This window comes from Lemur catta, chromosome 1, assembly GCF_020740605.2.
Source record: "Lemur catta isolate mLemCat1 chromosome 1, mLemCat1.pri, whole genome shotgun sequence".
In the NCBI taxonomy this organism is placed as follows: domain Eukaryota; kingdom Metazoa; phylum Chordata; class Mammalia; order Primates; family Lemuridae; genus Lemur; species Lemur catta.
The window spans coordinates 107,344,713-107,371,159 of NC_059128.1; the positions used below are offsets into that span (position 1 = coordinate 107,344,713).

At 63.5% G+C, this 26,447-nt stretch overlaps 2 protein-coding genes across 3 annotated transcripts; one reads left to right on the forward strand and one right to left on the reverse strand.

Moving 5' to 3' along the window:
• The first annotated feature begins 217 nt into the window (after window positions 1–217).
• APC2 (APC regulator of WNT signaling pathway 2) lies at window positions 218–22,594 on the forward strand. 2 transcript variants are annotated; one of them, XM_045542570.1, is made up of 15 exons: window positions 218–252; window positions 6,172–6,330; window positions 6,425–6,515; window positions 6,611–6,791; window positions 7,629–7,737; window positions 7,843–7,959; window positions 8,185–8,262; window positions 8,473–8,571; window positions 9,069–9,459; window positions 9,947–10,042; window positions 12,615–12,754; window positions 12,981–13,058; window positions 13,278–13,394; window positions 13,540–13,754; window positions 14,702–22,594. In XM_045542570.1, exons 2-15 carry the CDS (start codon window positions 6,190–6,192, stop codon window positions 19,752–19,754), a joined length of 6,906 nt encoding a protein of 2,301 aa, XP_045398526.1. In that variant the 5' UTR covers window positions 218–252; window positions 6,172–6,189; the 3' UTR covers window positions 19,755–22,594. The 2 variants fall into 2 exon arrangements, with proteins under 2 accessions (XP_045398526.1, XP_045398518.1); XM_045542562.1 differs by lacking the exon at window positions 218–252 and having other exon boundaries at window positions 6,023–6,330; window positions 7,846–7,959.
• On the reverse strand, window positions 22,562–26,396 carry C1H19orf25 (chromosome 1 C19orf25 homolog). Its single transcript, XM_045543594.1, has 3 exons — window positions 26,326–26,396; window positions 25,961–26,092; window positions 22,562–24,394 (listed from the first exon to the last, which is right to left on the reverse strand). Exons 2-3 carry the CDS (start codon window positions 26,088–26,090, stop codon window positions 24,168–24,170), a joined length of 357 nt encoding a protein of 118 aa, XP_045399550.1. The 5' UTR covers window positions 26,091–26,092; window positions 26,326–26,396; the 3' UTR covers window positions 22,562–24,167.
• Window positions 26,397–26,447: the final 51 nt, after the last annotated feature.

The following is a 26,447-nucleotide window of genomic DNA, read 5'->3' on the forward strand; positions in this document are numbered from 1 at the left end:
TCTCGAAGCCCTCCCCGCGGCTCCCGGGCCCCATGGGACCCCTCCTCCGCCCCCTTTCGGGGGAGCCCCGCCCCGGCCCCGCGGTGTGACCCTCCCCGCCCCGCTCCGCGCAGGCGCAGGCGTCCCCAGTCGCGGCCCCCACCCCCACCGCGGCGGCCGAGGGGCGGGGCGCGGGCCAGTCCGGGCGGCCGCGGCTTCATGGGGCTCCTCGGGCTGCTCAGCCTTCTGCACTCGGCCTTCTTCGGGGACCAGGTAGGGCTCGGGGGTCCTGCAGCAGGATGGGGTCCGGCCTTGACGCAGCCCCGGCGGGTTCCAACCGCGGGAACGCGGTCCCGGCGGCGGGGGGCGCACGGGCAAGCGCACTGAGACTTGACGAGTCGGGGGTCTAGCGCAGTTGCCGTGGAGACAGTTGCCAGGGAAACAGCCTCGGGATGTTCGCCGGGCTGGGAGCCCCTTCCCGGAGCCGCAGCGACCCCTCCCATCCCCGGTCTGCGCAAGTGCAGGCCTCGCCCAGCCCAGCCCTCTGCCTCCTAGGGAGACCCCCGGACCCCTCCTCTTTGCGCGGACTGGCAGACTGGTGCCGGGGCCAGCCGGGGCCGTAGGGGCTGCGGCGGGGACGCACTGTGCGGAGGCTCTGCCCTGCGCATGGTGGAGGCGCTGAGCCACGCCCTGCGCCTCTTCGGGCCTCAGTTTCCCTTTCTGGGCACGGAGCGTAGGGCCTACTTTCACGTTCACCTACGCTGCTATTCATAATATCCACCCCCACCCGACCCCAGCGCTTCGTCGGGCTCTAATCGTTCTGAATCCTGGGGCTATACCATCTCCCGTTGAAGGGGAAACTGAGGCTGGAGGGTGCAGCAGAGAGTCCAAGGTCACGCCTCCAGCAGGGCCAGAGCCTGATTGCGGAGCAGAGGCGCCCACAGAGGACACACGCGGGGACCGGGGGAGCTGTCCGTGGTGCTGACGTGGCTGCACGTCTCCCCGCTCGCCGCCTGGGGAAACTGAGGCCCGGAGCCGTAGTCGGGCTGCAGGGCGCGGCCTGCACTGGCCCGCCCCACCCCTCCCCCACCTCCAGCGGCAAGGCCTCCTGACCTGCCAGGGCTTGTGAGTGGGGTCCCCCAGCCCGTGGCCGGGGCTCTGTCTTCCCACTCTGACCTGGTGCCTTGGTGCTTCGCTCTGCCCCCACCCAGCTGGAGGGGGCTCCCTGTTTGCGGCCTCAGCTCCTGGCACAGAGGAGACTCGGGGGGAATGGCAGCGCATCAGGGGGCAGGGACAGCCCTTAGGTCGGACTCAGAAGGCCCAAAGATACTCTGGGGTGAGCCCTGTGCCAGGCTGCGTGCTTGGGCAGAGGGGTCACAGGGTGGGGGTGGGGAGACGAGAGCCCCTTAATGGACTTAGTTCTCACCCAGTAGCAGCAGGGGACATGGAGGATCCCAGGGAGGGAGGCTGGGAGCTTGCCCAGGGCTGAGACCCTGCACTGTGCAATGGGGGAGTGGGGAGGTCTCAGCCCCCCGGCTGAGGTGGGCTGACACCCCGGGGGTTCTGTAGGGGTTCCTGAGGCTTTTGTGGTTCTGAAATGTCCAGTGATGGCCAAGGCTGGCTGTGCCCAAGGAGTTATAGGGTCAAGGATTTGGTGCAGGGACTGTCAGGGACTTGACGTTCCAGAGGCTTGGGGCAGAGGGCATCTTGTCTCAGAATCTCAGCCCCTCTGCCCCTACTCCAGCCTGCCAGGCCCTGGACACACCCAGAGGATCAGGGAAGGAGGCCCAGAGTCGTTCCTGGGGCCTGGCTGGGGCTCCCGGCTGGACTCAAGCAACAACAAGCTCTCTGTCCTGAGCCTCAGTTTCCCCATATATACAAGGACAGGGCTGACCACTGGCTTCCCCAAAGCCCTGCCTGAGAGGGGCCTGGGGAGCTGGAACATCTGAGACTGGACAGGGGAAGTGGGACTTAGTTTCCTTGGAAGGGAAGGGCAGGGATTATCCAAATTCTCCCCAGTGAACAAAACTGGAAGCTGAGGCCAGAGAGATGTGCCCAAGGTGACACAGGGATGGGGAGCAGAGCTGAAGCCAAGGCCCCCGTCTCTGTACGGCCCCCACAAATTCCAGCCTTGCCTAGCCCTGCCCTGGTCTCCTCATGAGCCCACAGGGGACTTTCCTTGTGCTCAACCCTTCCTGGCTTGCCCAGGTGAAGCCCACCACCTGCTCTGCCACATGGCTCCAGACACCCACTGTCCCTGAGCAAGCACTGATCTTCCCTCAGCCTGGGCCTCTTTTCCCTCCTTGGTCACCTGGCCAACTCCTGCCCAGCCTCCTGGAAAAGCCCCTCTGCCCGTTGCATGCACCCCCCCAAACCCAACAAGCTGAGACAGTTGCATCCAGCTCTAGAGGCTCCCAGATGACCAGGCCTGGGGCTCTTGGCCCAGGCATTGCTGGCCCAGGACAGGGCACTCAGGGCCTCTGGTTCCAGACCCGATGGAAGCCAACATTGTTCCTCCTGTGCCCTTGGCTGTGGGGCCTCCCAGATCCCAGAACTTCCCAACCTGTCCCGTCATTTCCCGAACCAGCGCTTGCAAAAGCTCCAGCCTCCTCCCCATTTTACAGAGGAGGAAACTGCGGGTTGTACGATGTATGATTCTCCTTGGCTCCTTGTCCTGCGAGCCTGGAGGACTGCACTCAAGCTGCAGGTGCGGGCCCTAAAGTGACCTCCGGGGACCCACTGAGGATCTGGGATGGACCGCAGGGCCCCCCTGCTCTGAATTCCCTTCTGTGAGGGTAAATTCAGTGTGGGACGAGGGACAGTGACACAGGGAGACCCAGGCTGAGGAGGAGACAGAAAGACAGAGGAATGGAGAGATGTGGGGAGGGCCCAGAGTTACAGGAGGACCTGAGGCTCTGCCGGGAGACAGGAGAAATGGGGGAAGGTGCAGGGTCGCAGGTGTTACCCTGCGTGCCTGCCCTTCCCCCACACCCTATCAGCCAGGACCCTGGGGAGCTCCAGCCTGGACCCCTGTCCCGCCCTGACCGCGCAGGTCGGATCTGCGGAGAGCGGGCTGGCCTGGCCCGGGCCCCCTTCCTGGGATACACCCCCAACCCCCGCCAAGATTCTGATGTAACATCCACGACTTGGTGTTTCACCCTTGGATGCTGCGAACCCTGCTGCAGGGGCTAGAGGCGCTTTCCTGCTGCGACAGTGTGAGGGGCACAGGACCCTGGTCCTCGGGACGCCCCCTGCCCCTCGTGGGGTTCATCCTCGGCGCACGCAGCTCCCCAGCCAGCGCGGGGGGCCCGACCCCCGGCGGCCGCCGCTGGTCCCCGCCCTGGGCCGCCATTGGCTGTTGCCATGGCACCAGCTCGTCTTCCCGCGCCGCCATTGGCCGCTGCGCCCGCATCCCGCATCTCGCATCCTCCCCCGCGCGCGGTGGTCTCGCCCAGCGCCTGGAGCGGCGGCGCCGCCTGGCCAGGCCCGGACCTGGCTTTGTCCGCCCCGGAGGCCCCTGCCCGCGCCGCGGAGACCCCGGAATCCCGGAGTCCGCGCTCCGCGCCCGCCCTGTGCCGCGATTTCAGGCGAGGCCCGCCGAGTTGCGGGTTGGGAGGAGGCCCCAGCTAGCCCAGCTGCAAGTAAGCGGCGCGCTCCCGGGTAGAGGGCAGGGGGCGCAGCCTCCGCCTTGCGTCGGGGTCTCCATTGCCTTCTCCCTGCCTCTCCTGTCAGCACAGCGTCTGAGACCTGTTTCTCTAGGGTGGGAGCTGGAGGGAAAACTGAGTCCCAGGGAGGGGGGCGTCTGTGTCGCTGCAGCGGGTCCCGCGCACACCCACTCACGGGCTTCAACACCCGGAGATGCTGGGAGGCGAGGGGTGGGTGAGGCTGCGGCTGTGCGCCTTGGCGGGCGTCAGTTTCTGTCTCTGTAAGCAGGGATTTGGGTTGACGGTATGACAAGGGCCCCTTTGGGGCTGATGTTCCACACCCGTGTCTCCCTCCCCTAACATGTGGCCACTCACCACCCAATAAGGCCAACCCCCGGCTACTGGTCCTTTCCCTGCGGTGATCTCTCAGAGAGGCAACCTGGGGTGAGGGGCAGGCAGGAGGGCTTCTTGGAGGAAGCTGCATTGTGCAGGATGGCAGGAGTCCAGCAAGGTGCTCTAGGCAGGGGAATTGCGTGTGCAAAGGCCTGAGAGGAGAGAGAAGCCAGTTTCCAAGTGAGTCAGGATGTATGTGGAGGAGTCCGATCCTACCCTGAAGTCACTGGGGAGCCATGGGGGTATGTGAGTATGAGAGGGATGGGGTCGACTTGTGACTTTCCAAGCTCCCTCTGGCTGTGCAGGAGGAGCGGATTTGGCCTGGAAGAGGCTGGCGAGACTGCCCTGAAGGAGGGGTGTCAGGAGGTGGGGGAGGATGGCCCAGCTGGGCAGAGCGTGGAGGGGCTGGTGGAGTGTGGCATCGGGGACCCATCTGTGGGGAGCCCAGTGGGTGGTCGTGCTGCTGAGCACACTCTGAGCAACCCGCAACACAGGAGTGACCACCAAATGGGGGAGAGTGAACGGGACTGAGGCTTGGCCTGGGTGATGTAGGGGCAGCTGGAGGAGGAGGGAGCGTGTGCATGTTAGTTTGCATTTCATCTGGTCCTTCGCCTGGCTGGGCACGGTATGGTGACCTCAGCCAGAACACAGGGCTTCAGCCAGACCCCAGGATGCCCCCAGGCTGTCAGCCTCCCCACCTGACACGCCATCCCAAACTCTGTCCTATGCCCTGTGACCATCCCACCTGACTCTCACACCAGCCTGCAAGCCCGGCAGACTGGTCAAGCTCTCCCCAGGCATCAGATGGTGACCCAAGGCCAGGAGGGGGCGGGTCTCCTTGTGTCCCCAGCACTGCCTGGACTTCTGAGTGCCTCTGGGGTCAAAGTCTGGGCTCTAGTCATGCCTTGTCCACCTCCTTACTGGGTCTGTTCCCCCAGGCCTCAGTTTCTCTCTTGGGAACAGCCTAACCACGGTCCCTGAGACTCAGGACTGTGACAGGGAAGAAGCCAGGTGACACTGCCAGGCACACAGTAGATCCTCCAAGCAGGTTGCTGTGGCCTGACCCTCCCCCATTTGTGCATTTCGTGACATCGGGGTGGGCGGGGAGCTTCCTCGGGTAGGAGACGGGAGAGGAGAATGAATGAGCAAGTGAGTGAATGTTTGTGGCCAGGTGGGGGGGGCAGGGCAGGGCTGATTTGGGGAGGGGGCTCCCAGGGAGGAAGTGGTGGAGGGGATGGGCTGCCATTAGTGAGCCTCAGACAAAGGCAGAGGGAGGGGGAGGCTAGCAGGAAGGGAACAAAGAGGGAAGGGTGGCTGCGGGGGTGGGGGGGCCCTGGGAGGGCTGAGCTCAGAGAGGAGGCACTGGCCAGCGGACAGAGGGAGGAGGCTGGGCCAGGGGAGAGGAGACAGCAGGCACAAAGAGGCAGCCGGCAGCCACAGCGGCAGCAGAGCCAAGGGGATGGGGTGGGGGACTCCGGTGCCGAAGGCTGACTGGAGGGTGCTGGGCCATGAAGGTAGCTGCCCTGGACCCAGCCGCTCATGGCGGGAGTATGGGGCTGCAGAGGTCGGATCTGGGATGTCTGGGGTGGTCCTGGTGGGCTGGGGTCCATCTGTCCTGCTCTCTGGCTGCCAGGGGCTTCCCCAGATGTCACTGTTGGCCTTCACGGTGTCCTTGTTGTCCACCTGGGGGTTCGTCCACCCAGCCTCTCTGGCTGTCAGCCTGGGGGGGGACTCTTGTCTGTCTGTCTGTTGCCCTTTCTGGCTGTGTGTCTGTGAGCCTGGAGGCATTGGGCAGACTGTCTCAGTGGTCCATCTGTCTGTCCAGCTAGCAGTCAGCACGTGTGTCCTGAGAATGAGGGACAGACCTGTCTACCAGTCAGTTGGGCATTTGGCCCTCTGTGTGTCTGAATGCCTGTATGACGGCTTGGCCACTCTGTCCCCTGTTGTGGCTACCCACATCTCTCATTCCATCTGCCAGGCCGTCTTCCCTGAGCCAGCATTGCCCCGCCTGTAGTGGTCCATGCCAGCCACTCCCACCTGGGACCCACCCCCAGGGCCAGGTGGCAGGGCTGGGGCCTGGGTCCCCAGCTGCCTGGAAGGTGTCACCTGCCCGTCCCCAGACCTTCAGCTGAACTCCCTCACCCCGTGGCCCCAGGCACTGCAGGAACTGAAGATGACGAGTTCTGTGGCATCCTACGAGCAGCTGGTGAGGCAGGTGGAGGCCTTGAAGGCCGAGAACAGTCACCTGAGGCAAGAACTTCGAGACAACTCAAGCCACCTGTCCAAGCTGGAGACAGAGACATCTGGCATGAAGGTGGGGGCCTGGGTGGAAGACGTGGCCCAGGGTCACAGGGTGGGTGGGTCTCCGGCAGGCTGCAGCAGTGGTCTCTTTCCCACCCCCCCTGCAGGAGGTCCTGAAGCACTTGCAGGGCAAGCTGGAGCAGGAGGCCCGAGTGCTGGTGTCCTCCGGACAGACGGAGGTGTTGGAGCAGCTGAAAGGTGAGGGGCTGGCCAGGGACCCACCCCCAGTGGGAGGGACACAAGGGGGTGGGTATGGGCAGTGACCTCTGCCCTTGCCTTCTGTGCCCACCCAGCCCTGCAGATGGACATCACCAGCCTATACAACCTCAAGTTCCAGCCGCCCGCCCTGGACCCGGAGCCCCCCACCCGGACCCCTGAGGGAAGCCCGGTGCATGGCTCTGGGCCCTCCAAGGACAGTTTTGGGGAGCTGAGCCGGGCCACCATCCGGCTGCTGGAGGAACTGGACCAGGAACGGTGAGAGCGTGTGGGACCCGGACCAGGGGCAGCTCCCCCAGCCCCGCCCCCAGCACCCTCCACCCTCTGATTCGCCCACTGAGCCGGACCTACCCACCCCTGAGCCCCTTCTGCCTGTGCCGTGGGGCTCCTCTGCCTCAGCTGACCCCAGCGGGAGGACAAAGGGGGGCGTTCCTGGCAGAGGAAAAGGCTCCACGGGGCTGTCCCCAGGGGTCCCCGCCACACAGGCGTCGCTAGGGACAGGGCTGTGCCCAGAACCAGGCCTGGAGCCAGAGGGCCTCAAGGCAGCCTTTGTAGTGAGAGGGACACGGCCCAAGAAATCTGGGCCCAGGGCCTGAGGGGGGAGGCAGGATCTGGGAGCCCAGCTCTGATCGGCCTGGGTTGTGTGGGGTCAGATGAGGCAATTCCAGAGCCACCTGGGAGTTAAGTCCCTTAAACGCCCCCAGCCTCAGACTTCTGCTCTGCAAAATGGGAGTAGGCGTGTTTCCCCAGAGAGTTAAGAGAGAACTTCCTTGCACCTGGAGCACCCTGTGCCTGAATCCCGCCTTGTGTAAGCTGGCAGGAGATTAGCGAGTGTGAGACAGGTGTCAGAGTCAGGACAGCCCCCATCACAGTCTTTCTCCCAGGACCAGAATTTACAAACGAATGGCCTGCTCTCCTTTAAATTCATTTCCTGTGCTCCACTCAATTAATTTCGGCGCCCCTCTTACTCTGGTGCCAGGAGAGCCACGGGGGGACATTGCCATGCTGCCTGTTAAAGTGGGCATACAGTGAGTACCAAGTGATTGCAAAAATCAAAGCAAACACCACGTCCACAGCGGCCCGTCCCCTCCGCAGGTGCTTCCTGTTGAGCGAGATTGAGAAGGAGGAGAAAGAGAAGCTCTGGTATTACTCGCAGCTCCAGGGCTTGTCCAAACGCCTGGACGAGCTGCCGCACGTGGAGACGGTGAGCGGCGGGGGCCGGGGGCCAGCCGTGCCGCCCTGGGGCGCGGGGGTGGCGGGGAAGCCCCGGCCCGGGCACCCCTCACCATGGCCCGTTCGCCCTTCCCAGCAGTTCTCGATGCAGATGGACCTGATCCGGCAGCAGCTGGAGTTCGAGGCCCAGCACATCCGCTCCCTGATGGAGGAGCGCTTCGGCACCTCGGACGAGATGGTGCAGCGGGCGCAGGTGCGGGGCGGCAGGCGGTGGGCGAGCAGCGCGGAGCTTGGGTTATTGGTGGGTTTTAGGCGGTGGGTGGAGCCATGGTAGGGGTGGGAGGAGTCAGAGCCTGGGGGTGGGGTCATACCAGGGAGAAGGCGGAGTCAGGGCCCAGGGGCGGGGCCATACCAGGGAGGAGGCGGAGTCAGAGCCCAGGTTGCGCTCAGCTGTGGCTCGCGTGTTTCCCCCACGCAGATCCGCGCTTCGCGCCTGGAGCAAATAGACAAGGAGTTGCTGGAGGCGCAGGACCGGGTGCAGCAGACGGAGCCTCAGGTACCGGGAGGGTTGGAGCAGGGCCCCAGGGGTGGTGACTACTCAGGCAGCGCGGAGACCCCTAGGGCCCTGCCCAGGGCGGCGGGGATGGGGTGGGGGGCAGCCTGCAGCCGTCACCCACAGTGTCACGGAGGAGAGGCGGCGTTAGCAGCATGGGCGCTTTTTGGGGGTCCCCGGACTGACCTTCCAAGCCTGAGGCTCTCCCTGTAGGCTCTCTTGGCGGTGAAGTCGGTGCCGGTGGACGAGGAACCTGAGACAGAGGTCCCCACACACCCCGAGGACGGCACCCCTCAGCCGGGCAACAGCAAGGTGAGGGCGGGGTGGGGGCGGCTGGCTGGGTGGGGTGGGAGGCCCTGTACCCCTGCCAGTCCTGGAGCCGCTTTCGCGCTTTCATCCAGCCCACCAGTGAAGGAGGGCCGCCCGGAGTCAGGCCGGTGGTGAGGCTAGGGCCCGGCGAGGTGGATGGGTATACCCATGCCCTGTGTTTGGGGTACTCTAGACGTCTCTGTGTAACCCCCGAAATGTGTACTGCTGCCCCTGGGAATGCCGGTGAGGCCGGTGGGTGGGGTTCGGCCCTCGAGGGCTGGGCGTCTCTGCAGTTGAGTGTATCCCCCTGGCGACTCCGCCCATCCCTCAGGTGTGCGTGTGGCCTCCCTCCAGGTGAGGGGAGCAAGCGATCCTCTTGGGCTGGGGTCACAGGGCCCCAACCGGGTTTAGGGTGTCACCATGTATGTGTATGGGGGGGCCTGGCTGAAGCGGGTAAGGGGGCAGGGGTCCCCACCCTGACCCTGCCCTCCCACCCTCAGGTGGAGGTGGTCTTCTGGCTACTGTCCATGCTGGCGACACGCGACCAGGAGGACACGGCACGCACTCTGCTCGCCATGTCCAGCTCGCCGGAGAGCTGTGTGGCCATGCGCCGCTCCGGCTGCCTGCCGCTGCTGCTCCAGATCCTGCACGGCGCTGAGGCTGGGGCGGGGGGTCGCAGTGGGACCCCGGGGGCGCCAGGCGCCAAGGATGCGCGCATGCGCGCCAACGCGGCACTGCACAACATCGTTTTCTCCCAGCCGGACCAGGGCCTGGCCCGCAAAGAAATGCGCGTCCTGCACGTGCTGGAGCAGATCCGCGCGTACTGCGAGACCTGCTGGGACTGGCTGCAGGCCCCGGAGGGCGGGCCCGAGGGCGGGGGCGCCGGCGGCGGTGAGTGCCCCGTGGGTGCAAAGCCTGGGCTTCTCGGGTGGCTGGCAGGATCTATAGTGTGCACTACGGCCCCCGGTCGGTGCTACCAGCCTTGTGTGAGCGAGCTCTGGCCGTGGCCTTACGGGGGTTGGGGGCTTATGCCGGGTTGGCAAAGGATGGATAGAGCCACTGATGGTTGTACCCCGCACAGGGCAAATGTTCAAGTCCCTGAACGCATGGGTTGCGGGTAACTCAAAAAAGTTGGGTGCAAATTTGAGATTCCTCTTGAGGATAAGGCACAGCTGAAAGATGGCAGGCACCAGGCCACCTCATTATCGGTTGTTAGGGTGGGCAAAAGAAGTCCCAGCAGGCAGCAGGTTGCAGAGCTCAGCTCGTGGGACCCTTCAGGCCTGTAGGGGGAGAAGGCAAGTGGGTAGGGACCTTTGGGGGTCACCCGGGGACATGTCCTGGGGAAGGGGGGGGTCTGACTCAGTCCCCTTGCACACAGCCCCCATCCCCATTGAGCCGCAAATCTGCCAGGCCACCTGTGCGGTGATGAAGCTGTCCTTTGACGAGGAATACCGCCGTGCCATGAACGAGCTAGGTGAGTGTCCTGGTTTGCCACCTCTGGGGAGCATCCCCCCAGCTCCTACACAGCTGGTGACACCTCAACTGCTGTGGGGCTGAGCCTAGGCCACCTGTTTATCCAGTCAGGGCCAGGGGCAGTGAGGCCCAGAGAGCGACAGAGACTCCCTGGGGTCACACAGCACCTGTTGTGAGTAGACAGTGATCCTGGGCCCTCTGTCTCCATGAGCTGCATGCAGCTCCCCAATTTGGCCCGAGGTCTCGGGACCCATTCATTGGGGACAGGCTTTCAGCCATGGTGTCCTGGGGCTCAGAACAGACGAGTGGGTGGGGGAGAGGGTGGGAAGCCACCAGCACAGTAAATGGTTCCACTTACCCACAGAGTCAGCTCTGCTGGGTGGTTTGGGGCAGTGTGAGTGTGTGTGTGTGTACCCACCCAAGGGTGAGGAGGGGGTTGGCCTTGTGAAGTTTTAGGTTTGGGAACATTATGACATCTTCCTTTGGTCAGTATAAAAGCAATTGAAACGCGGAAAGGGAAACACCAAATGCCAAAAACCGCGTGCTCAGTTGTACCTACTTTGTACAAAGTGAGATCCTACTTCACACCCCGAGGTTGGTGGGAACACTCAGGTGTTTTCTGCAGTCGTGTCAGTCTGGTTTTGCAGCAGTGGGCACTGCAACCCCTGCTGAGGTTCAGAGCAAGTTGGGGCAACCTCTCTGGAGGGGTGTTTGGCGACAGTGGACACACCCTGTGCATCAGCCCTCCCCCATCTGGGAATGTATTGTCTGGCCACAAGATGCAAAAAAAAACCAAGAAAGGCAGTGACCAACCCAAACCAGGAAACTGGAGACAATATCAATGTCTAAGAGTAGGGGACTGGCTCAGTGCAGTGGCATATTACACCGCCGCATAAATTCTCCAGGAGCCAAAGTGCACAGTGGTCCGTGCAGTGCAGCCCCATTTCCATGACACACCCGTGCACACGCTCGCTGATGCTGTTCCAGCATGTGGGGCTACAACGAGCTCCGTGGCTACAGGTCCTGCCAGACAGTGCAGGAAAGGAGGATTTCAGCTTTCATGGTATCACCTGCTGACCTTAAACGTTTATACTACATACATGCGTCACTTTTATAGTATAAAACAGCAGTTCTCAAAATGGGGTCCAGGGATACCTAAGGGTCCTGAGACACTTCTAGAAAATATACAAGGTCACAATTTTTTTCCCTCTGTCTTTTTCATTCTAATCACTAGGCCATCAGGGACAATTATTTTATCACTTTATTTATTTATTTAGAGGCAGGGCCTTGCTCTGTCACCCAGGCTGGAGAGCAGTGGTGTCATCACAGCTCACTGCAGCCTCCAACTCCTGGGCTCAAGTGATCCTCCTGCCTCAGCCTCTTGAGTGTCTGGACTACAGGCATGAGCCACTATGCCCGGCCATATCACAGTTAATTCGATGGTAACAGAGTCACGATTTTCCTTCTTCACTCTTCTTGTCTTGCAAGAGTTCAGAGTTCCAGGTAGCTGCTCCCACTCTGATAGCTGCTGGACTGTGTATTCTGGGGTTTAAAATGTTTCTCTGTTTTAATTCCCAGTGCCTTACATATTGAGAGCTAGAACTTTCTCCTCTTGCTAAACTGAAGCTCTGTCCGCATGAAATACCAGCTCCCCACGCCCTCCCCAGCCCCTGGCACCCACCATCCTACTTCCTGTCTCTGTGGATCTGATGACTCTAGGGACCTCTTGTGAGTGGAGTCACATAGGATTTGTCCTTCTGTGTCTGGCCTCTCTCACTGAGCACGACGTCCTCAAGGTCCATCCATGCTGTAGCCTGTGCCAGAGCCTTGTCCCTTTTCATAGCTGTGTGATAGTCCAGAGTGTGGATGGACCACGTTGTGTGTGTGTCCACTCACTCCTTGTTTGACACTTGGGGTGTTTCCACCTTTTGTGAATCGTACTGCTGTGCACACGGGTGTACATGTTTCACTTTGGAGGTTTTTCGACACGTGTCGCCAACCTGCTTCCCAAAAGGGGGTTCTCCATGGACCTGCCCAGCCCAGAGGATGATCCAGTTTTCCTGTCATCTGTGCCGAGGGCCGGGAAGAGTGGGCTCTGTGTTTTCATGACACGTTCTCCCTCCCACTCACAGGGACCATTCCCCCCACCACCACATTCATTCACTCTTGTAAAGTGAAAACCTGGTTTTCCTGCTGCGTGAAGAACCGTGGGTGTGACAGCCACCTCTCAGCATGACCCCATGATGGGGACACAGTTCTCCATCTAATGGTCCTGGGGGTGGGGCTTCCCTGGGGAACTGTGTCCAACAGGGCAGGGAAGGGTATTCCAGGCATCGGGAACAGTGTGTGCAAAGGCTGGGCAGCCTGGAGGCAGGTGTGAAGGCCACAGGGCACTGGAGGTCTCAGACCTGGGCTTGGAGGGGACTTGGAGGCAGGCTGGGATCAGATGGAGGGGACATCTAGGCAGGGGAATGACCCTGGCCAGGCTGGAGAGAGGACGGTGGGGTTCTGGGGGTGCTGGGCAGTGGGCAGGGCTGGCCCCACCGGCCCTCAGCCTGGCTGGGTCCCCACAGGTGGGCTGCAGGCTGTGGCAGAGCTACTGCAGGTTGACTACGAGATGCACAAGATGACCCGGGACCCGCTGAACCTAGCCCTGCGCCGCTACGCAGGCATGACCCTCACCAACCTTACTTTTGGGGACGTCGCCAACAAGGTGCCCAGGGGCAGTGGGTGGGTGCGGTCAGTGCCCCCCTATCTGGGGCTCCAGGGATGGTCTGAGCCTCCCTGTACCTCATCCCAGCCTGGAAAGGGCCCTGTTTCCAGCTGGGTAGACTGAGGCCTAGAGGGCGGTGGGGGAGGGGATGGAGGGTAGGGAGTGGTCTCCCTCGTGCCCCCTGCCCCACCCACTGTGACCATGACTATCTGGTGTCACCCCAAAGGCCACGCTGTGCGCACGCCGGGGCTGCATGGAGGCCATTGTGGCCCAACTGGCCTCGGAGAGTGAGGAGCTCCACCAGGTACCTGGGGTGGGGCGGGCACCGGGACAGCCCTTTTGGGGGGGCCGTGGGCGACTGCCCTGTGCTGTCTCAATGGTCAGAGGCCCCTCCTCAGGGGCATGAAGGGCCAGCGGTGATCTCCACATCCTCCTGTGGGAGCATCCCCTCCGGCCACCTGCTGGGGGGTAGGGGCCACCCCGGGGCCTGGGTCCCACTATGCCCGCCCCCGCCCTGCCCCAGGTGGTGTCCAGCATCCTGCGCAACCTGTCCTGGCGGGCCGACATCAACAGCAAGAAGGTTCTGCGGGAGGTCGGCAGCATGACAGCCCTGGTGCAGTGTGTCCTACGGGCTACCAAGGTGGGCAGGGCGTGGGGGGAGGGGAGCCGCCGTGGAGACATTGGTGGCAGGTGGTGAGTTCTCTGACTCTGGGAAATAGAGCCCACGGCTCTGCCCCGCCTGGCCGCTTGGGCGGCTAATGCCTCCCCTCCCATCCCGCACCCAGGAGTCCACCCTGAAGAGTGTGCTCAGTGCCCTGTGGAACCTGTCGGCCCACAGCACGGAGAACAAGGCGGCCATCTGCCAGGTGGACGGCGCCCTGGGCTTCTTGGTGAGCACACTGACCTACAAGTGCCAGAGCAACTCTCTGGCCATCATCGAGAGCGGCGGTGGCATCCTGCGCAACGTGTCCAGCCTTATCGCCACCCGCGAGGACTACAGGTCAGCCCTGCCCCACCCCGCCCCACCGGCGGGCGCTAGGGGGAGGTGGGCACCCCAGGGACTCCAGGAATGGGACCGGCGGATCCCGCTCCACTGAAGATTGTCCTCCTATGAATGGATGTTCCCAGTTTGTTCCCCGGGACTCATTTTCCAGTATAAGTATATCCTAAACTTCATGTGAGATATACTCATGCTACAATGTTCATTACATTACAAACTATTGTTAAATAATATAATATGCATTCTTCATTAAAATATTTGTTACTTATTAAATAGTAACAAAGAATACTTATGTATGAAAACAAAAAAATTTGTTTTTAGTGTAAGTATATGCCAAATACTACATGGGATATACTAAAATCTTACCTTGCTGAAACAAAAAATTTATTATTAAATAATAAAACTTATTGTTTATTAGAATAAAAGTACAGCCGGGCGCGGTGGCTCACAGCTGTAGTCTCAGCTACTCAGGAGGCCGAGACCAGAGGATCGCTTGAGCCCAGGAGTCGGAGGCTGCAGTGAGCTGTGATGACACCACTGCACTCCAGCCTGGGCGACAGAGTGAGACCCTGTCTCAAAAACAAGAGTATATACATGTTGTTTACTATATAATATTAATAGATAATATTCATGAAACTATAGAATTTATTTTTAGTACAGCTCAAATATTGCATGGGCTATATTCATGTTAAATTTTTACTTAATAAAATGAATAAAATATAAAATAATACTAATAAATAACACATTTTTAAAAATATAATTAATTTTAGTATATCTCATGTAATATTTGGGATATACTTATACAGAAAAATATTTATTTTTATGAAATTCAAACATAACCAGATGTTCTACGTTTTTATTTGCTAAACCTACAACCCTCTACTTGGTACCACAGGGGAGGGCAGGTTGGGGGTGGCCTGGCCCTGACCCGTCTCCCTGTGCCACAGGCAGGTGCTCCGGGACCACAACTGCCTGCAGACGCTGCTGCAGCACCTGACGTCCCACAGCCTGACCATCGTGAGCAACGCCTGCGGCACGCTCTGGAACCTGTCCGCCCGCAGCGCGCGCGACCAGGAGCTGCTATGGGACCTGGGGGCCGTGGGCATGCTGCGCAACCTGGTGCACTCCAAGCACAAAATGATCGCTATGGGCAGCGCCGCCGCCCTGCGCAACCTGCTGGCCCACAGGCCTGCCAAGTACCAGGCGGCGGCCACCGCCGTGTCGCCAGGCAGCTGCGCACCCAGCCTGTACGTGCGGAAGCAGCGGGCGCTCGAGGCGGAGCTGGACACCCGGCACTTGGCACAGGCGCTGGACCACTTGGAGAAGCAGGGCCTGCCTGTGGCCGAGCCCAAGGCCACCTCCAAGAAGGCGCTGCCGCCCCTGCGGCACCTCGATGGGCTGGCCCAGGACTACGCCTCAGACTCTGGCTGCTTTGACGATGACGACGCGCCATCTCTGGCCACGGCTGCTGCCACTGCAGAGCCGGGCAGCCCTGCGGCACTGTCCCTCTTCTTGGGCAGCCCCTTCCTGCAGGGACAGGCACTGGCCCGCAACCCGCCTACCCACCGCAGTGGCCTAGAGGCTGAGAAGGAGGCCAGTGGGGAGGCGGCTGTGGCAGCCCAGGCCAAGGCTAAGCTGGCGCTAGCGGTGGCACGCATCGACCGTCTGGTGGAGGATATCTCTGCCCTGCACACCTCATCTGACGACAGCTTCAGCCTCAGCTCTGGGGACCCTGGGCAGGAGGCGCCGAGGGAGGGCCGCGCCCAGTCCTGCTCACCCTGCCGGGGCCCCGAGGGTGGGCGGCGGGAGGCTGGTGGCCGGGCGCACCCGCTGCTGAGGCTCAAGGCGGCCCATGCCAGCCTCTCCAATGACAGCCTCAACAGCGGCAGCACGAGTGACGGATACTGCCCCCGTGAGCACATGCGGCCCTGCCCACTGGCCGCGCTGGCCGAGCACCGCGAGGACCCTCGGTGTGGCCAGGCTCGGCCCAGCCGGCTGGACCTTGACCTGGTGGGTGGCCAGTCTGAGGCCCTGGTGCAGGAGGCTGTGCCCACCGATGCCCGCGTGCACACCATCAAGCTCTCGCCCACCTACCAGCACGTGCCACTGCTCGAGGGTGCGACCAGGTCCAGTGCAGGGCCCCTCGCTGGGCACGGGCCCACCCCTGGGGCCCGGAAGCAGGCCTGGCTATCAGCGGACACCCCGAGCAGGGTGCCCGAGAAGCTGGTGGCTGCCCCGCTGCCTGTGGCCAGCAAGGTGCTGCAGAAGCTGGTGGCGCAGGAGGGGCCGCTCTCGCTCTCCCGCTGCAGCTCCCTGTCTTCCCTGTCCTCGGCTGGGCGCCCGGGCCCCAGCGAGGGTGGCGACCTGGATGACAGCGACTCTTCCCTGGAGGGACTGGAGGAGGCCGGCCCTGGCGAGGTGGAGCTGGACAGGGCGTGGCGGGGATCTGGGGCCGCCTCCCTGCCCGTGGCCATCCCGGCACCCCGGCGGGGCCGAGGCCGGGGCCTGGGTGTGGAGGACGGCACACCATCCAGCTCCTCGGAGAACTATGTGCAGGAGACACCGTTGGTGCTCAGCCGCTGCAGCTCGGTGAGCTCACTGGGCAGCTTCGAGAGCCCTTCCATCGCCAGCTCCATCCCCAGCGACCCCTGCAGCGGCCTGGGCAGCGGCACCGTCAGCCCCAGCGAGCTGCCTGACAGCCCTGGGCAGACCATGCCACCCAGCCGTAGCAAGACCCCGCCTCTGGCGCCCGCGCCATCCGGCCAGCCCGAGACCAGCCAGTTCAGCCTGCAGTGGGAGAGCTACGTGAAGCGCTTTCTGGACATTGCTGACTGCCGGGAGCGCTGCCGGCTGCCGTCTGAGCTGGATGCCGGGAGCGTCCGCTTCACTGTGGAGAAGCCCGACGAGAACTTTTCATGTGCCTCCAGCCTCAGCGCGCTGGCGCTGCACGAGCACTATGTGCAGCAGGATGTGGAGCTGCGGCTGCTGTCCCCCGCCTGCCCTGAGCGTGGTGGGGGCACAGGGGGCACCGGCCTCCACTTTGCTGGGCACCGCCGCAAGGATGACGGGCCGGTGCCCACAGGCTCTCGCGCCCGCTCGGCCGCCGACCAGGAGCTGGAGCTGCTGCGCGAGTGCCTGGGGGCCGCCGTGCCCGCCCGCCTCCGCAAGGTGGCTTCAGCGCTGGTATCTGGCCGCCGGGCACTGCCTGTGCCAGTCTACATGCTGGTGCCCGCCCCAGCCCGGGAGGATGACTCCTGCACAGACTCGGCCGAGGGCACACCGGTCAACTTCTCCAGCGCCGCCTCGCTCAGCGATGAGACGCTGCAGGGGCCCCCCCGGGACCAGCCCAGGGGGCTGGCAGACAGGCAGAGACCCACAGGCCGCCCAGCCCCAGCCAGGCAGGCTGCCGGGCACCGGCACAAGACCGGGAGCACAGGCCAGAGTGTGGAGCAGGCCCGGGGGGCCGGCAGGAACCGGGCAGGGCTGGAGCTACCCCTAGGGCGGCCCTCGAGCGCCCACTCGGACAGGGACAGCTCGTGCCCAGGCCGGGCCCGCGGGGATGAGGCGCTGCAGTCGCTGTGCCTCACGACGCCCACCGAGGAGGCTGTGTACTGCTTCTATGGCAACGACTCTGAGGAGGAGCCAGCCACCACCACACCGACCCTCCGGCAGGCATCCGCTATCCCCCAGGCCCTGACCAGGGAGCGTCCGGTGGGCAGGAAGGAGGCCCCAGCCCAGGCCAAGCCTGCACCTCCTGCCCCGGCACCAGCTTGGGCCCAGCCCAGCCTCATCGCTGACGAGACCCCACCCTGCTACTCCCTGAGCTCCTCTGCCAGCTCCCTCAGCGAGCCTGAGCCCCCCGAGCAGCCAGCCAGACGTCCATGGGGCCAGGAGCCAGCGGTCACTAAGGACCCAGGCCTGGGAGGTGGGCATGACAGCTCCCCCAGCCCGCGGGCAGAGGAGGAGCTGCTGCGGCGGTGCATCGGCTCGGCCATGCCCAGGCGCCGGCCCCCACTGTCCGGGCTGCGGCGTCGCAAGCCACGAGCTGCCCGGGCAGATGAGCGGCCGGCAGAGGTGCCCCGGGAACACGGAGAGGAGGCTGCAGGCTCGGACCAGGCGTCCGACCTGGACAGCGTCGAGTGGCGTGCCATCCAGGAGGGTGCCAACTCCATCGTCACATGGCTGCACCAGGCGGCAGCTGCCACCCGAGAGGCCTCCTCAGAGTCCGACTCCATGCTGTCCTTCCCGTCCGGGCTGTCGATGGGCTCTACCCTGCAGCCCCCCAAGCACAGGAAGGGCCGACAGGTGGGGGCAGCAGGCGAGGTGGGCAGTGCCCGGAGGCCAGAGAAACGAGTTACAGCCTCAGCCAAGAGCGGGGGCAGCCCCCACTCCCCTGGAGGCCCCGAGAAGCCCCGCAGCTCTCCGAAGACTGCGTCCGGGGTGCCAACTGTGCTCCGAGGACGGACGGTGATCTATGTGCCCAGCCCAGCCACCCGAGCCCAGCCCAAAGGCACCCCTGGCCCCCGTGCCACACCGCGAAAGATGGGGCTCCCTGGTCCCACACAGCCAGCGGCCCCAGCCAAAGCCCCCAGCCCAGGGCAGCAGCGGTCTCGTAGCCTACACCGGCCTGGCAAGACCTCAGAGCTGACCACGCTATGCCAGCCCCCAAGGAGCGCCACGCCACCTGCCCGCCTGGCCAAGACCCCCTCCTCGAGCTCCTCCCAGACCTCGCCCGCCTCCCAGCCCCTGCCCAGGAAGTGCCCGCAGGCCCCCCAGGCTGCCAGGCCCCTGCCCGCCCCCGGGGCCTCCCCCGTGCCCAAGACTCCGGCGCGCACCCTACTGGCCAAGCAGCACAAGACGCAGAAGTCGCCCGTTCGCATCCCGTTCATGCAGAGGCCAGCCAGGCGGGGGCCGCCGGCCCTGGCCCGTGCAGCTCCAGAGCCAGGCCCCAGAGGGCGGGTGGGAACCGAGGGGGCCCCGGGTGCGCGCGGAGGTCGCCTGGGCCTGGTGCGCGTGGCCTCTGCCCGCTCCAGCGGAAGCGAGTCCTCCGACCGCTCAGGGTTCCGGCGACAGTTGACCTTCATCAAGGAGTCTCCGGGGCTGCTGCGGCGCCGGCGCTCAGAGCTGTCCTCGGCCGAGTCCACGGCCTCCGCCCCCCAGGGCGCATCGCCTCGCCGAGGCCGGCCCGCGCTGCCCGCCGTCTTCCTCTGCTCCTCGCGCTGCGACGAGCTGCGGGCGGCGCCCCGGCAGGCTTTGGCCCCGCAGCGGCCCCCAGCCGCCCGGCCAGTGCCGAGCGAGCGCGCACCCCGGCGCACCAGCTCCGAGAGCCCGTCCCGCCTGCCGGTGCGCACGCCTGCCGCGCGGCCCGAGCCCGTGAAGCGCTACGCGTCCCTGCCCCACATCAGCGTGGCGCGCCGCCCTGATGCCGCCCCCGCGACCCCTGGCCCAGCCGACGCCACGCGCCGCAGCAGCGACGGGGAGGCCCGGCCCCTGCCCAGGGTGGCCGCACTGGGCACCACGTGGCGCCGCATCCGGGACGAGGACGTGCCCCACATTCTTCGCAGCACGCTGCCTGCCACGGCGCTGCCCCTCAGGGCCGCCACGCCCGAGGAGGGCCCGCCCGGCCCCCCGCCGCGCAAGACCAGCGACGCGGTGGTGCAGACCGAGGAGGTGGCCGCCTCCAAGACCAACTCCAGCACATCCCCGAGCCTGGAGAGCAGGGACACCCCGGGGGCCCCGGCAGGCAGCCAAGCCGCTCTCCTGGGCAGCGACGTGGACGGGCCGGTCCTCACGAAGGCACCCAGCGCTGCCCCCTTCGTCCACGAGGGCCTGGGCGTCGCCGTGGGAGGCTTCCCCTCCAGCCGGCATGGCTCCCCCAGCCGCTCCGCCCGCGTGCCCCCCTTCAACTACGTGCCCAGTCCCATGGTGGCGGCTGCAGCCACCACCGTGTCCGCCGCAGAGAAAGCCCCAGCCACCACCTCCACCAGCTTCCTGGAATAGTGGCCTCACTGGCCTTCTGGAACATTCTCTCCTGGCCCTGCGGCCCAGTCTGGCTGCCAGGGGGCCTGCACTATAGATGCTCCCAGTGGGTCGCCCCAGGGCCTCTGCCCACCTGAGTCTCACCTGCAGAGCCCCCACCCAACACCCAGCGGCCTCACTCCCCATGGGGAGGCCTCGCTGCTGTGCTGTGGGTGCTGCTGGGCACAAGCCCTGCCGAGCGCACGCTGGGCGCCCTGGCCCAGCCAGAGACCACCTGGGGGCTCTGTGGTCACTGGCCTCAGCCCTCAAGCAAGACTCCTCCCCTCTGGAGAGCCTAAGCTCCTTCTGCACCCGCAGTGCCAGAGGCACTGGGGGCGGGGACAGCAGCCGCCCGAGGCGGGCACAGGCTGGGGAGGGTGGCACCATCCAGACTAGAGCAGCGAGAAGGATGTAATTATAGCAGCAGCGGGTAATTTGTTAATGATGGCTTTGCGGGGCTTGTTTTCATTCTGAGCCCCAGCTGGGGGAGTGTGGGGTGAGGGTGTGGCTGAGCCCAACAGAAACACACCCCAACCCAGATGGAGATGTTCAGGGAGACTGGAGCCAACACCCCAGGGAGGTGCAGACAAGGGTGGGAGGTGGCAGGGGAGGGGGCCACCAGGTCACCCTGCCCCCTACGCCCCCTGCAGGAAGACCGGGAGACAGGTGGTGTGCAGAAGATGGGAGAGCACCTGGTGCATATCCCGGGGGGCCCAGCTGATGCGGGGCTACACTGTGCTCCGGCTACTGGCAGTGTCTTCCAACCCCCCCTGGAGGAGATGCTGGCTGCCAGCTGGGTTGACCCCAGAGGTCCCTGGAGTCAGGATCAGCCGGGCCCAGCCGTGGTGGGGATGGGAAGGAGGCCTGGCCTCTGTCCCGCCGGGGACTGCACTTTACGGACGTGGTTGGTCGTGAGTGCCAATGGCTGTGCTGCTGCGGGTTTTGTTCCGTTTTCAATTTCTTTGTCACTTATGACTCATAAACTGCTGGGACCTCGGAAGTCCAGGGACAGCACTGCTGGGGGCAGGGGAACCGGAGGATTGAGCCTCAGCCTCCACCAAGCCGGGGAAGCCTGAACTCAACACAGGGCTTTGGAATGAGGTGGGAGCCCAGGGTCCGCTGGCTGGAGGTGTAGAAGCCCGGGCTGCCAAAGGCTCTGTGAACAAGGTGCTGGGAAGCGTTTGGCACCCAATGAGGCAGAAGCAGACAGGGAGCAGGGGCGGGACTGCCGGGCGGGCACACCCTCTCCTCTCTCCCTGGCCAGCGTGTCCTCGGCTCCATGGGGGCCTCTGCTCTGGGACTCCAGTGCATGTGGTAGGTTCCAGCTCTGAGCACGTCTTCCTGCAGAAAGAGCCGGCGACCTCTTTCCTGCAGAGTCCTGGCTCTGGGAACAGCTGCGCTTTGCACACGCATCTGCTGCCACAGCCGCCACAGCGTTGCTCCTGAGGGGCAGAGGGGCAGACGCTGGTCCATGTGCCCGTCCCAGTCCTTCTCTGGGAGAAGGGAAGCAGGGCTCGAGAGGCAGTGCAAGGAGCTCAGAAGGAATCCTGCTCCCTCCTGTCCCCCCAGTCCCCTGGCACGGCCAGGGCCAGCCTCTGACAGAAAGAGCTGTCCTCAACTCCAGAACTCTTTTGAGCAATGCTGACCTCAGGCCCCACCCCAGAAATAATATGCTGCTGCTTCTACAGATGTGACCATGTTGCATTACTACTCTCCGAAACGCCATGTCTTGCAGGACTGATGCCTGGGGCTCTGGCTGGACCTCGGTGTCCTTAAATCACCAACGAATGCAGGAGCTGCTAGGACCTCGCTGGCAGGCAGGGCTGCTGCCCTGCTGGTGACTGAGCAGGGAGGGGAGGACGACGGGGACTGAACAGGGCGAACTCCCCCTGCGTCCCCCTCAGGATGCAGCAAGGCATCTCTGGCAACTCCCTGGCCCCTTGGGGCAGGACTGGTGGTCTCTCCTGAGCCTTCAGACTGGGCATAGCGGGCTGGCTGCACCCGAGATGGCCTGGCAATGGGGAAACAGCAGGCAGACCCTGGGCCACCCAGGTGCAGACGAGGTGCAGCCCGGCCTCCCATACTGTGAGACCCTGGGCAGTGATCTCACTGCCCTGTGCCTCGGTTTCCCCACGTAGGCCGTGGGGAGAACTCCCAGAGCTACCTCTCAGGTCAGTGGGGTGGCTGCTGTGAGGGGGAACATGCCTGGCACTGCTCCCAGAACCCGGGCCTGGTAGGACTGCCCGTGCCACCCCCCCTCAGCCCAGCCCTGGGCCAGCAGCAGGGACCTCTGGGCTCCTGCCAGCCACTACCCTGCCACATCCTATGTCTGGGGTCACTTCTGCCTTCTCTGCCCTCTGTAGTAGACCAGAGTGTCTCATCTGCAGACTCTGCTCAGCCACTCTGCGCCTGGGCAACGCGGGGTCCCCACTGGCCTGTGAAGCATCTTGCGGCAAGCCTCGGGGGCAGTGAGGATCTGATGTCCCGAGGCACCCCAGACCACCGCCTGCCCCCGACACCGCCACATCTGGGTGCTGAACTCAGGGTGCTGCACCCATGAGCGTGGCCTGCCCTAGCAGCCAACGGCATTACCTCACCCGCCTCTTCTATCACCCGGCCACAGCACTGGACTCGCGACTGACCTTTCTCTGGTTCATCCTGCTGCCACTCTGTCCTCGTGCCAGGTCCCTGCACAGTGTTAAATGGATGTGTACATAGATGAAACCCCCCATCCGTCCCCATCAATGTAAAGCCATCTGTCTGGCGGAAGAACGACACGTGGTCAGCTGTCCGACTCCTGTGCACCTTTAATAAACGGAGCTGTTCAATTGCCCCGCGCTGCCTGTGGCTCCTATTCCTCAACAGGCTGAGGACCAGGCAAGGGAGGGGGAGGACTTTGCATCCCAGTCACCAGCCTGTCCCCCTGCCAGGAACAAAGGGGTGATGCTTTGCTGGACAGACGCCTCCAGCCAGGCCCCACAGGCAGGACCCGAGCATGGGGTTTATTTGGGGGCAGGGGAGGGGCTGGGTGAGGCTGGCAGGGTCTCTGCCTGGCCCCCGGGGAAGCTCCCAAGGGTGGACGGCACCCCAGAGCCAGGCGGCCACACCTGGGTGTCCACACCCAGGCTCAGTACTGGCTGCAGGCAAGTGGACACCTGCAGGCCCCTCAGAGCTGGGGATGGATGGGCCAAAGGCCAGAGGCCTCAGACGGGGCCGACACAGCGCCTGCTACCGGAACCACAGCCAACAGCTGTGCAGGGGCTGGGCTGGGGGAGCCCGGGTGGCCTCACAGCAGGGCCACTTACAGGGAGCTCAGCCCTGGCCCATCTCTGCAAGAAGCAAAGTGGGGGAGAGGTTGGCAGGGCCTCACCCAGCACCCTGGGGTTTCTGTCCCCAGACAGGTAAGCAAAGCTTCAGGACAGGTGACCAATGAGAAGCCCCCAGAGGTTCAGGCTGGGCTCCCCGGAGCCCATTTCTGGTTCAGATGGTCTCTCAGGCTTCTGCAGGTACCCCTTGTACGGGGGAAAAAGAAACATCTTTCACGTTCCAGAAACAAAGCAGGTCTGAGAGAAGGCGTGAGGTGGCCTCAGCTAGGGTCCTGCCTGCTAGCCACATGCATCCCTCCTAGGGCCCCAGGAGTGGCCGGAGAGGTGCCATTCAAAAGGCCCGTCAGACAAGGTGGATTTTAACTACAGGGCCCGGGGGACACTTGGGGGCTGGGCCTCCGGACCACCTCCCCCAGGCCCCACACTGCTCTAGTTCCTGCTTGATGTGACTTTTATCATGAAAGGCCCTTTTTAAGGTCCTCTGCCATCCCAATCCCCACCTGCCCCAGGGCCAGAACCTGCCCCTGCCCCTGCCCCAGTGGGTGGCAGCGTGAGACCCGGACGACCCCAGCCAGCTCCGGGCAGTGACTGATGAGCTGTCCTGTCAGCCAACGGTGGACGCTGAGCCTGGCAGGGGCCTTGGGCATCTTCTCTTGGGAGCAGCAGGAACAGTGACTCCAGCAGCCCAGGGTTGTTTTGAAGATGGGCATGGGAGCAGAGGCTGGTGACAGCCCTCAGGTGGCCCTGACACCGAGCAGGCACCCGTTTGACTGAACCACAGTTAACAAGTTGGTGCCGCACCCCAACTGTGGGCCTGGCACAGGATTCAGAGGGGGACAGACAGTTGAGTGCCGGCCCCCAGAAGCCCCATCTCATGTCAGGGCCGTGGCCACCATGGGTGGAGGAGGGGACAGAATTGCAGCAGGGCACACAGACGGATGGAGCCAGCTGGGCGATCAGCATGACAGAGGCCAGCATGGGCCAGCTCACTCTCCGGTGCTGGGGACCCACATGAAGTGCTGGCCTGGACCTGATGGGCGATTGGGTCCCCGGGTGGGCAGCCCCGAGGTCAGCCCAAGGAGGCAGCCGCGGCCTCCAGCAGGGCCGCCTGCTTCACCTGGTCCACCTCCCATGCCAGGTCCTTGCTGGCTTGCCGCAGGCACTCACACTTCTGCCTAAGCCCGTTGCCCGCCTGCTGCAGCCGCTGATTGGTGGCCACGTAGGCCCGGCTCTGTTGGTAGAGCTGCTCCCACTGGACCTTGGTGTCCTCCACCCTCCTGGAGGGACCTGGGGGTTCTGGGGACAGGATACAGCAGCATCACTGGTCAAGGAAGCCCACAGTGCAGACTCCTGGCCACACCCTGCCACACTAGGGCACCCCACAGGGCGTTTTCCCTGAGCAACCTTCGGGGCAGGGTCTTTTAAAAGTTACGAAAGCTCCCTGGCCACCCAGCCGGGAGACACAGGCCCCTCAGCAAAGGGTGTGGCCAGGGGACAGGTCACAGACAAAGCCCAGCCCTTGCCATCGGATGTGGCTCTCACCCCTGCTCTTTCTCTGGGAGCCTCTCCTGTGCCTATGTGACCTCAGGGACCCAACACTTGGGAGATGTGATGACCCATTTCCCAGCAACTCTCACATCTAGCAGAGACCATGTACAGACCCCCTGCTCTGATGAGAGCCCAGGCCTGTGGCAGCAGGGCCAAAGAGCACAGACTTAGGGTCACTCAGAGACATGTCCAGGTACCCTCTTCCCTGGTTCCATTGTCTATGCATGGAGACGCCCTGCCCTGCACGGCAGCCAGGTGGGTTCCCACTAATGCAGCTACACATCCAGCACTGGTTCAGAGAACACTGGTGTCTGATTAAAAACCACTAATTTACTGCCTGTGTTAGTAATAAGGTGGGAAAGGCCACGCGGTGCACACAGACAAGGCGGGCCGGCAGAGAATGCCCTCACTCTGGAGCGTGCCCCTGCACTGCCATGCTTCAGTTTCCCCAACCTAAAATGCCGGTGCACCTAGGCCTGCACCCATGATTCTTAAACTGGAGTTCGAGTACCCTTTGGTGACCCAGGTGCCTGCCAACAACAATCCAGCACATGCACCTAGAGCAGCAACATCCCATGGAACTTTCCAGATGGCGGAAATGTCTTCCACCTGTGCTATTTACTAGAGTAGCTGCCAGCAACGCATGGTTCCTGAAATGTCCTTAGACAGATGTTACTTAATTTAAAAGTTGTTCCCAGCCAGGCGCAGTGGCTCACACCTGTCATCCCTGCACTCTGGGAGGCTGAGGCGGGAGGATCGCTTGAGCTCAGGAGTTCAACACCAGCCTGAGCAAGACCCAAGACTCCATGTCTACTAAAAATAGAAAAATTAGCGGGGCGTGGTGGTGGCACCTGTAGTCCCAGCTACTCGGGAGGCTGAGCCAAGAGGATCGCTTGAGCCCAGGAGTTGGAGGCTGCAGTGAGCTGCGATGACGCCACTGCACTGCCAGCCTGGGAGACAGGACAAAACCCTGTCTCTAAAATTAAAAAAAATTTTTTTAAAATTCATTTATTAGCTCCCCGGCCCTACAAAAACAGGCTGGGGGCAAGGTTTGGCCTTGGGCACTGGTTGGCCCACCCCTGTTTTACAGGACTCCTCGAAGATCGGCCCCACTTTACAGATGAGGAGAGGGGACCTCAGAAAGGATAAGGATCCCACCCACATACTGGCCCCTGAGCCTGGGCTCCTGATTCCATGGTTTCACCCAACCTGTGATCACCAGGGCCCGGGGTGGAAGTTAGGGGTGTGCTTCTCCCCTTCCCCCTTGCTGCTGGGGTATCGCGTCCGCCCCTCCCCGGCCTGGGCCCCGCCTACCTTCCCTGGCCAGGGCGGTGAAGACGGGGTCCCCGGCCGGCGCCCCCCGCACGTCTTCCAGAATTTGCTCCACCGTGGGGGGCGCGGGGCGGGTGGGCAGCACCACGCGCTTCTTGGCCTTAGAGCCCATGCCTGCAGGCGGGAGAGGGGAGCCTTGACGGAGGTGTCCACCCCTTGGCCTTAGCCTGCGCCGTTCCTCCCGCCCAGATAACTCGTACGCACCCGTCGCGGCCCGGCTCCCGGGGAAGCCCGCCCTGCCCCTGGCCCTCCCTGTGCCCAACCACACGACGCCCGGGGCTTCAGGACCCGGCTCGTCCCCTGCCTCAGTTTCCCCATGAAAACCCCTACCGTCGACCCCTCCTCACCTGGACGCGCGCCCGGAGACAGCAGCGCCTCTGAGGCACCCACTTCCGCTTCCGGTCAGAGCGTAGCCCCGCGTCCGAACACGTGACACGCACTTCCGGTCCCCTCAGCTCCGGCCCGCCAC

Excerpts from the sequence above, each read along its gene's own strand:
- APC2 (XM_045542562.1), top strand. The coding sequence starts at position 6,037 with ATGCCAGCCACTCCCACCTGGGACCCACCCCCAGGGCCAGGTGGCAGG. Across the intron at positions 6,516-6,610 it reads GGTGTTGGAGCAGCTGAAAG|CCCTGCAGATGGACATCACC; the intron begins GTGAGGGGCTGG and ends GTGCCCACCCAG. Across the intron at positions 8,572-9,068 it reads CTCAGCCGGGCAACAGCAAG|GTGGAGGTGGTCTTCTGGCT; the intron begins GTGAGGGCGGGG and ends TCCCACCCTCAG.
- C1H19orf25 (XM_045543594.1), bottom strand. The coding sequence starts at position 26,090 with ATGGGCTCTAAGGCCAAGAAGCGCGTGGTGCTGCCCACCCGCCCCGCG. Across the intron at positions 24,395-25,960 it reads CACCGCCCTGGCCAGGGAAG|AACCCCCAGGTCCCTCCAGG; the intron begins GTAGGCGGGGCC and ends TCCTGTCCCCAG.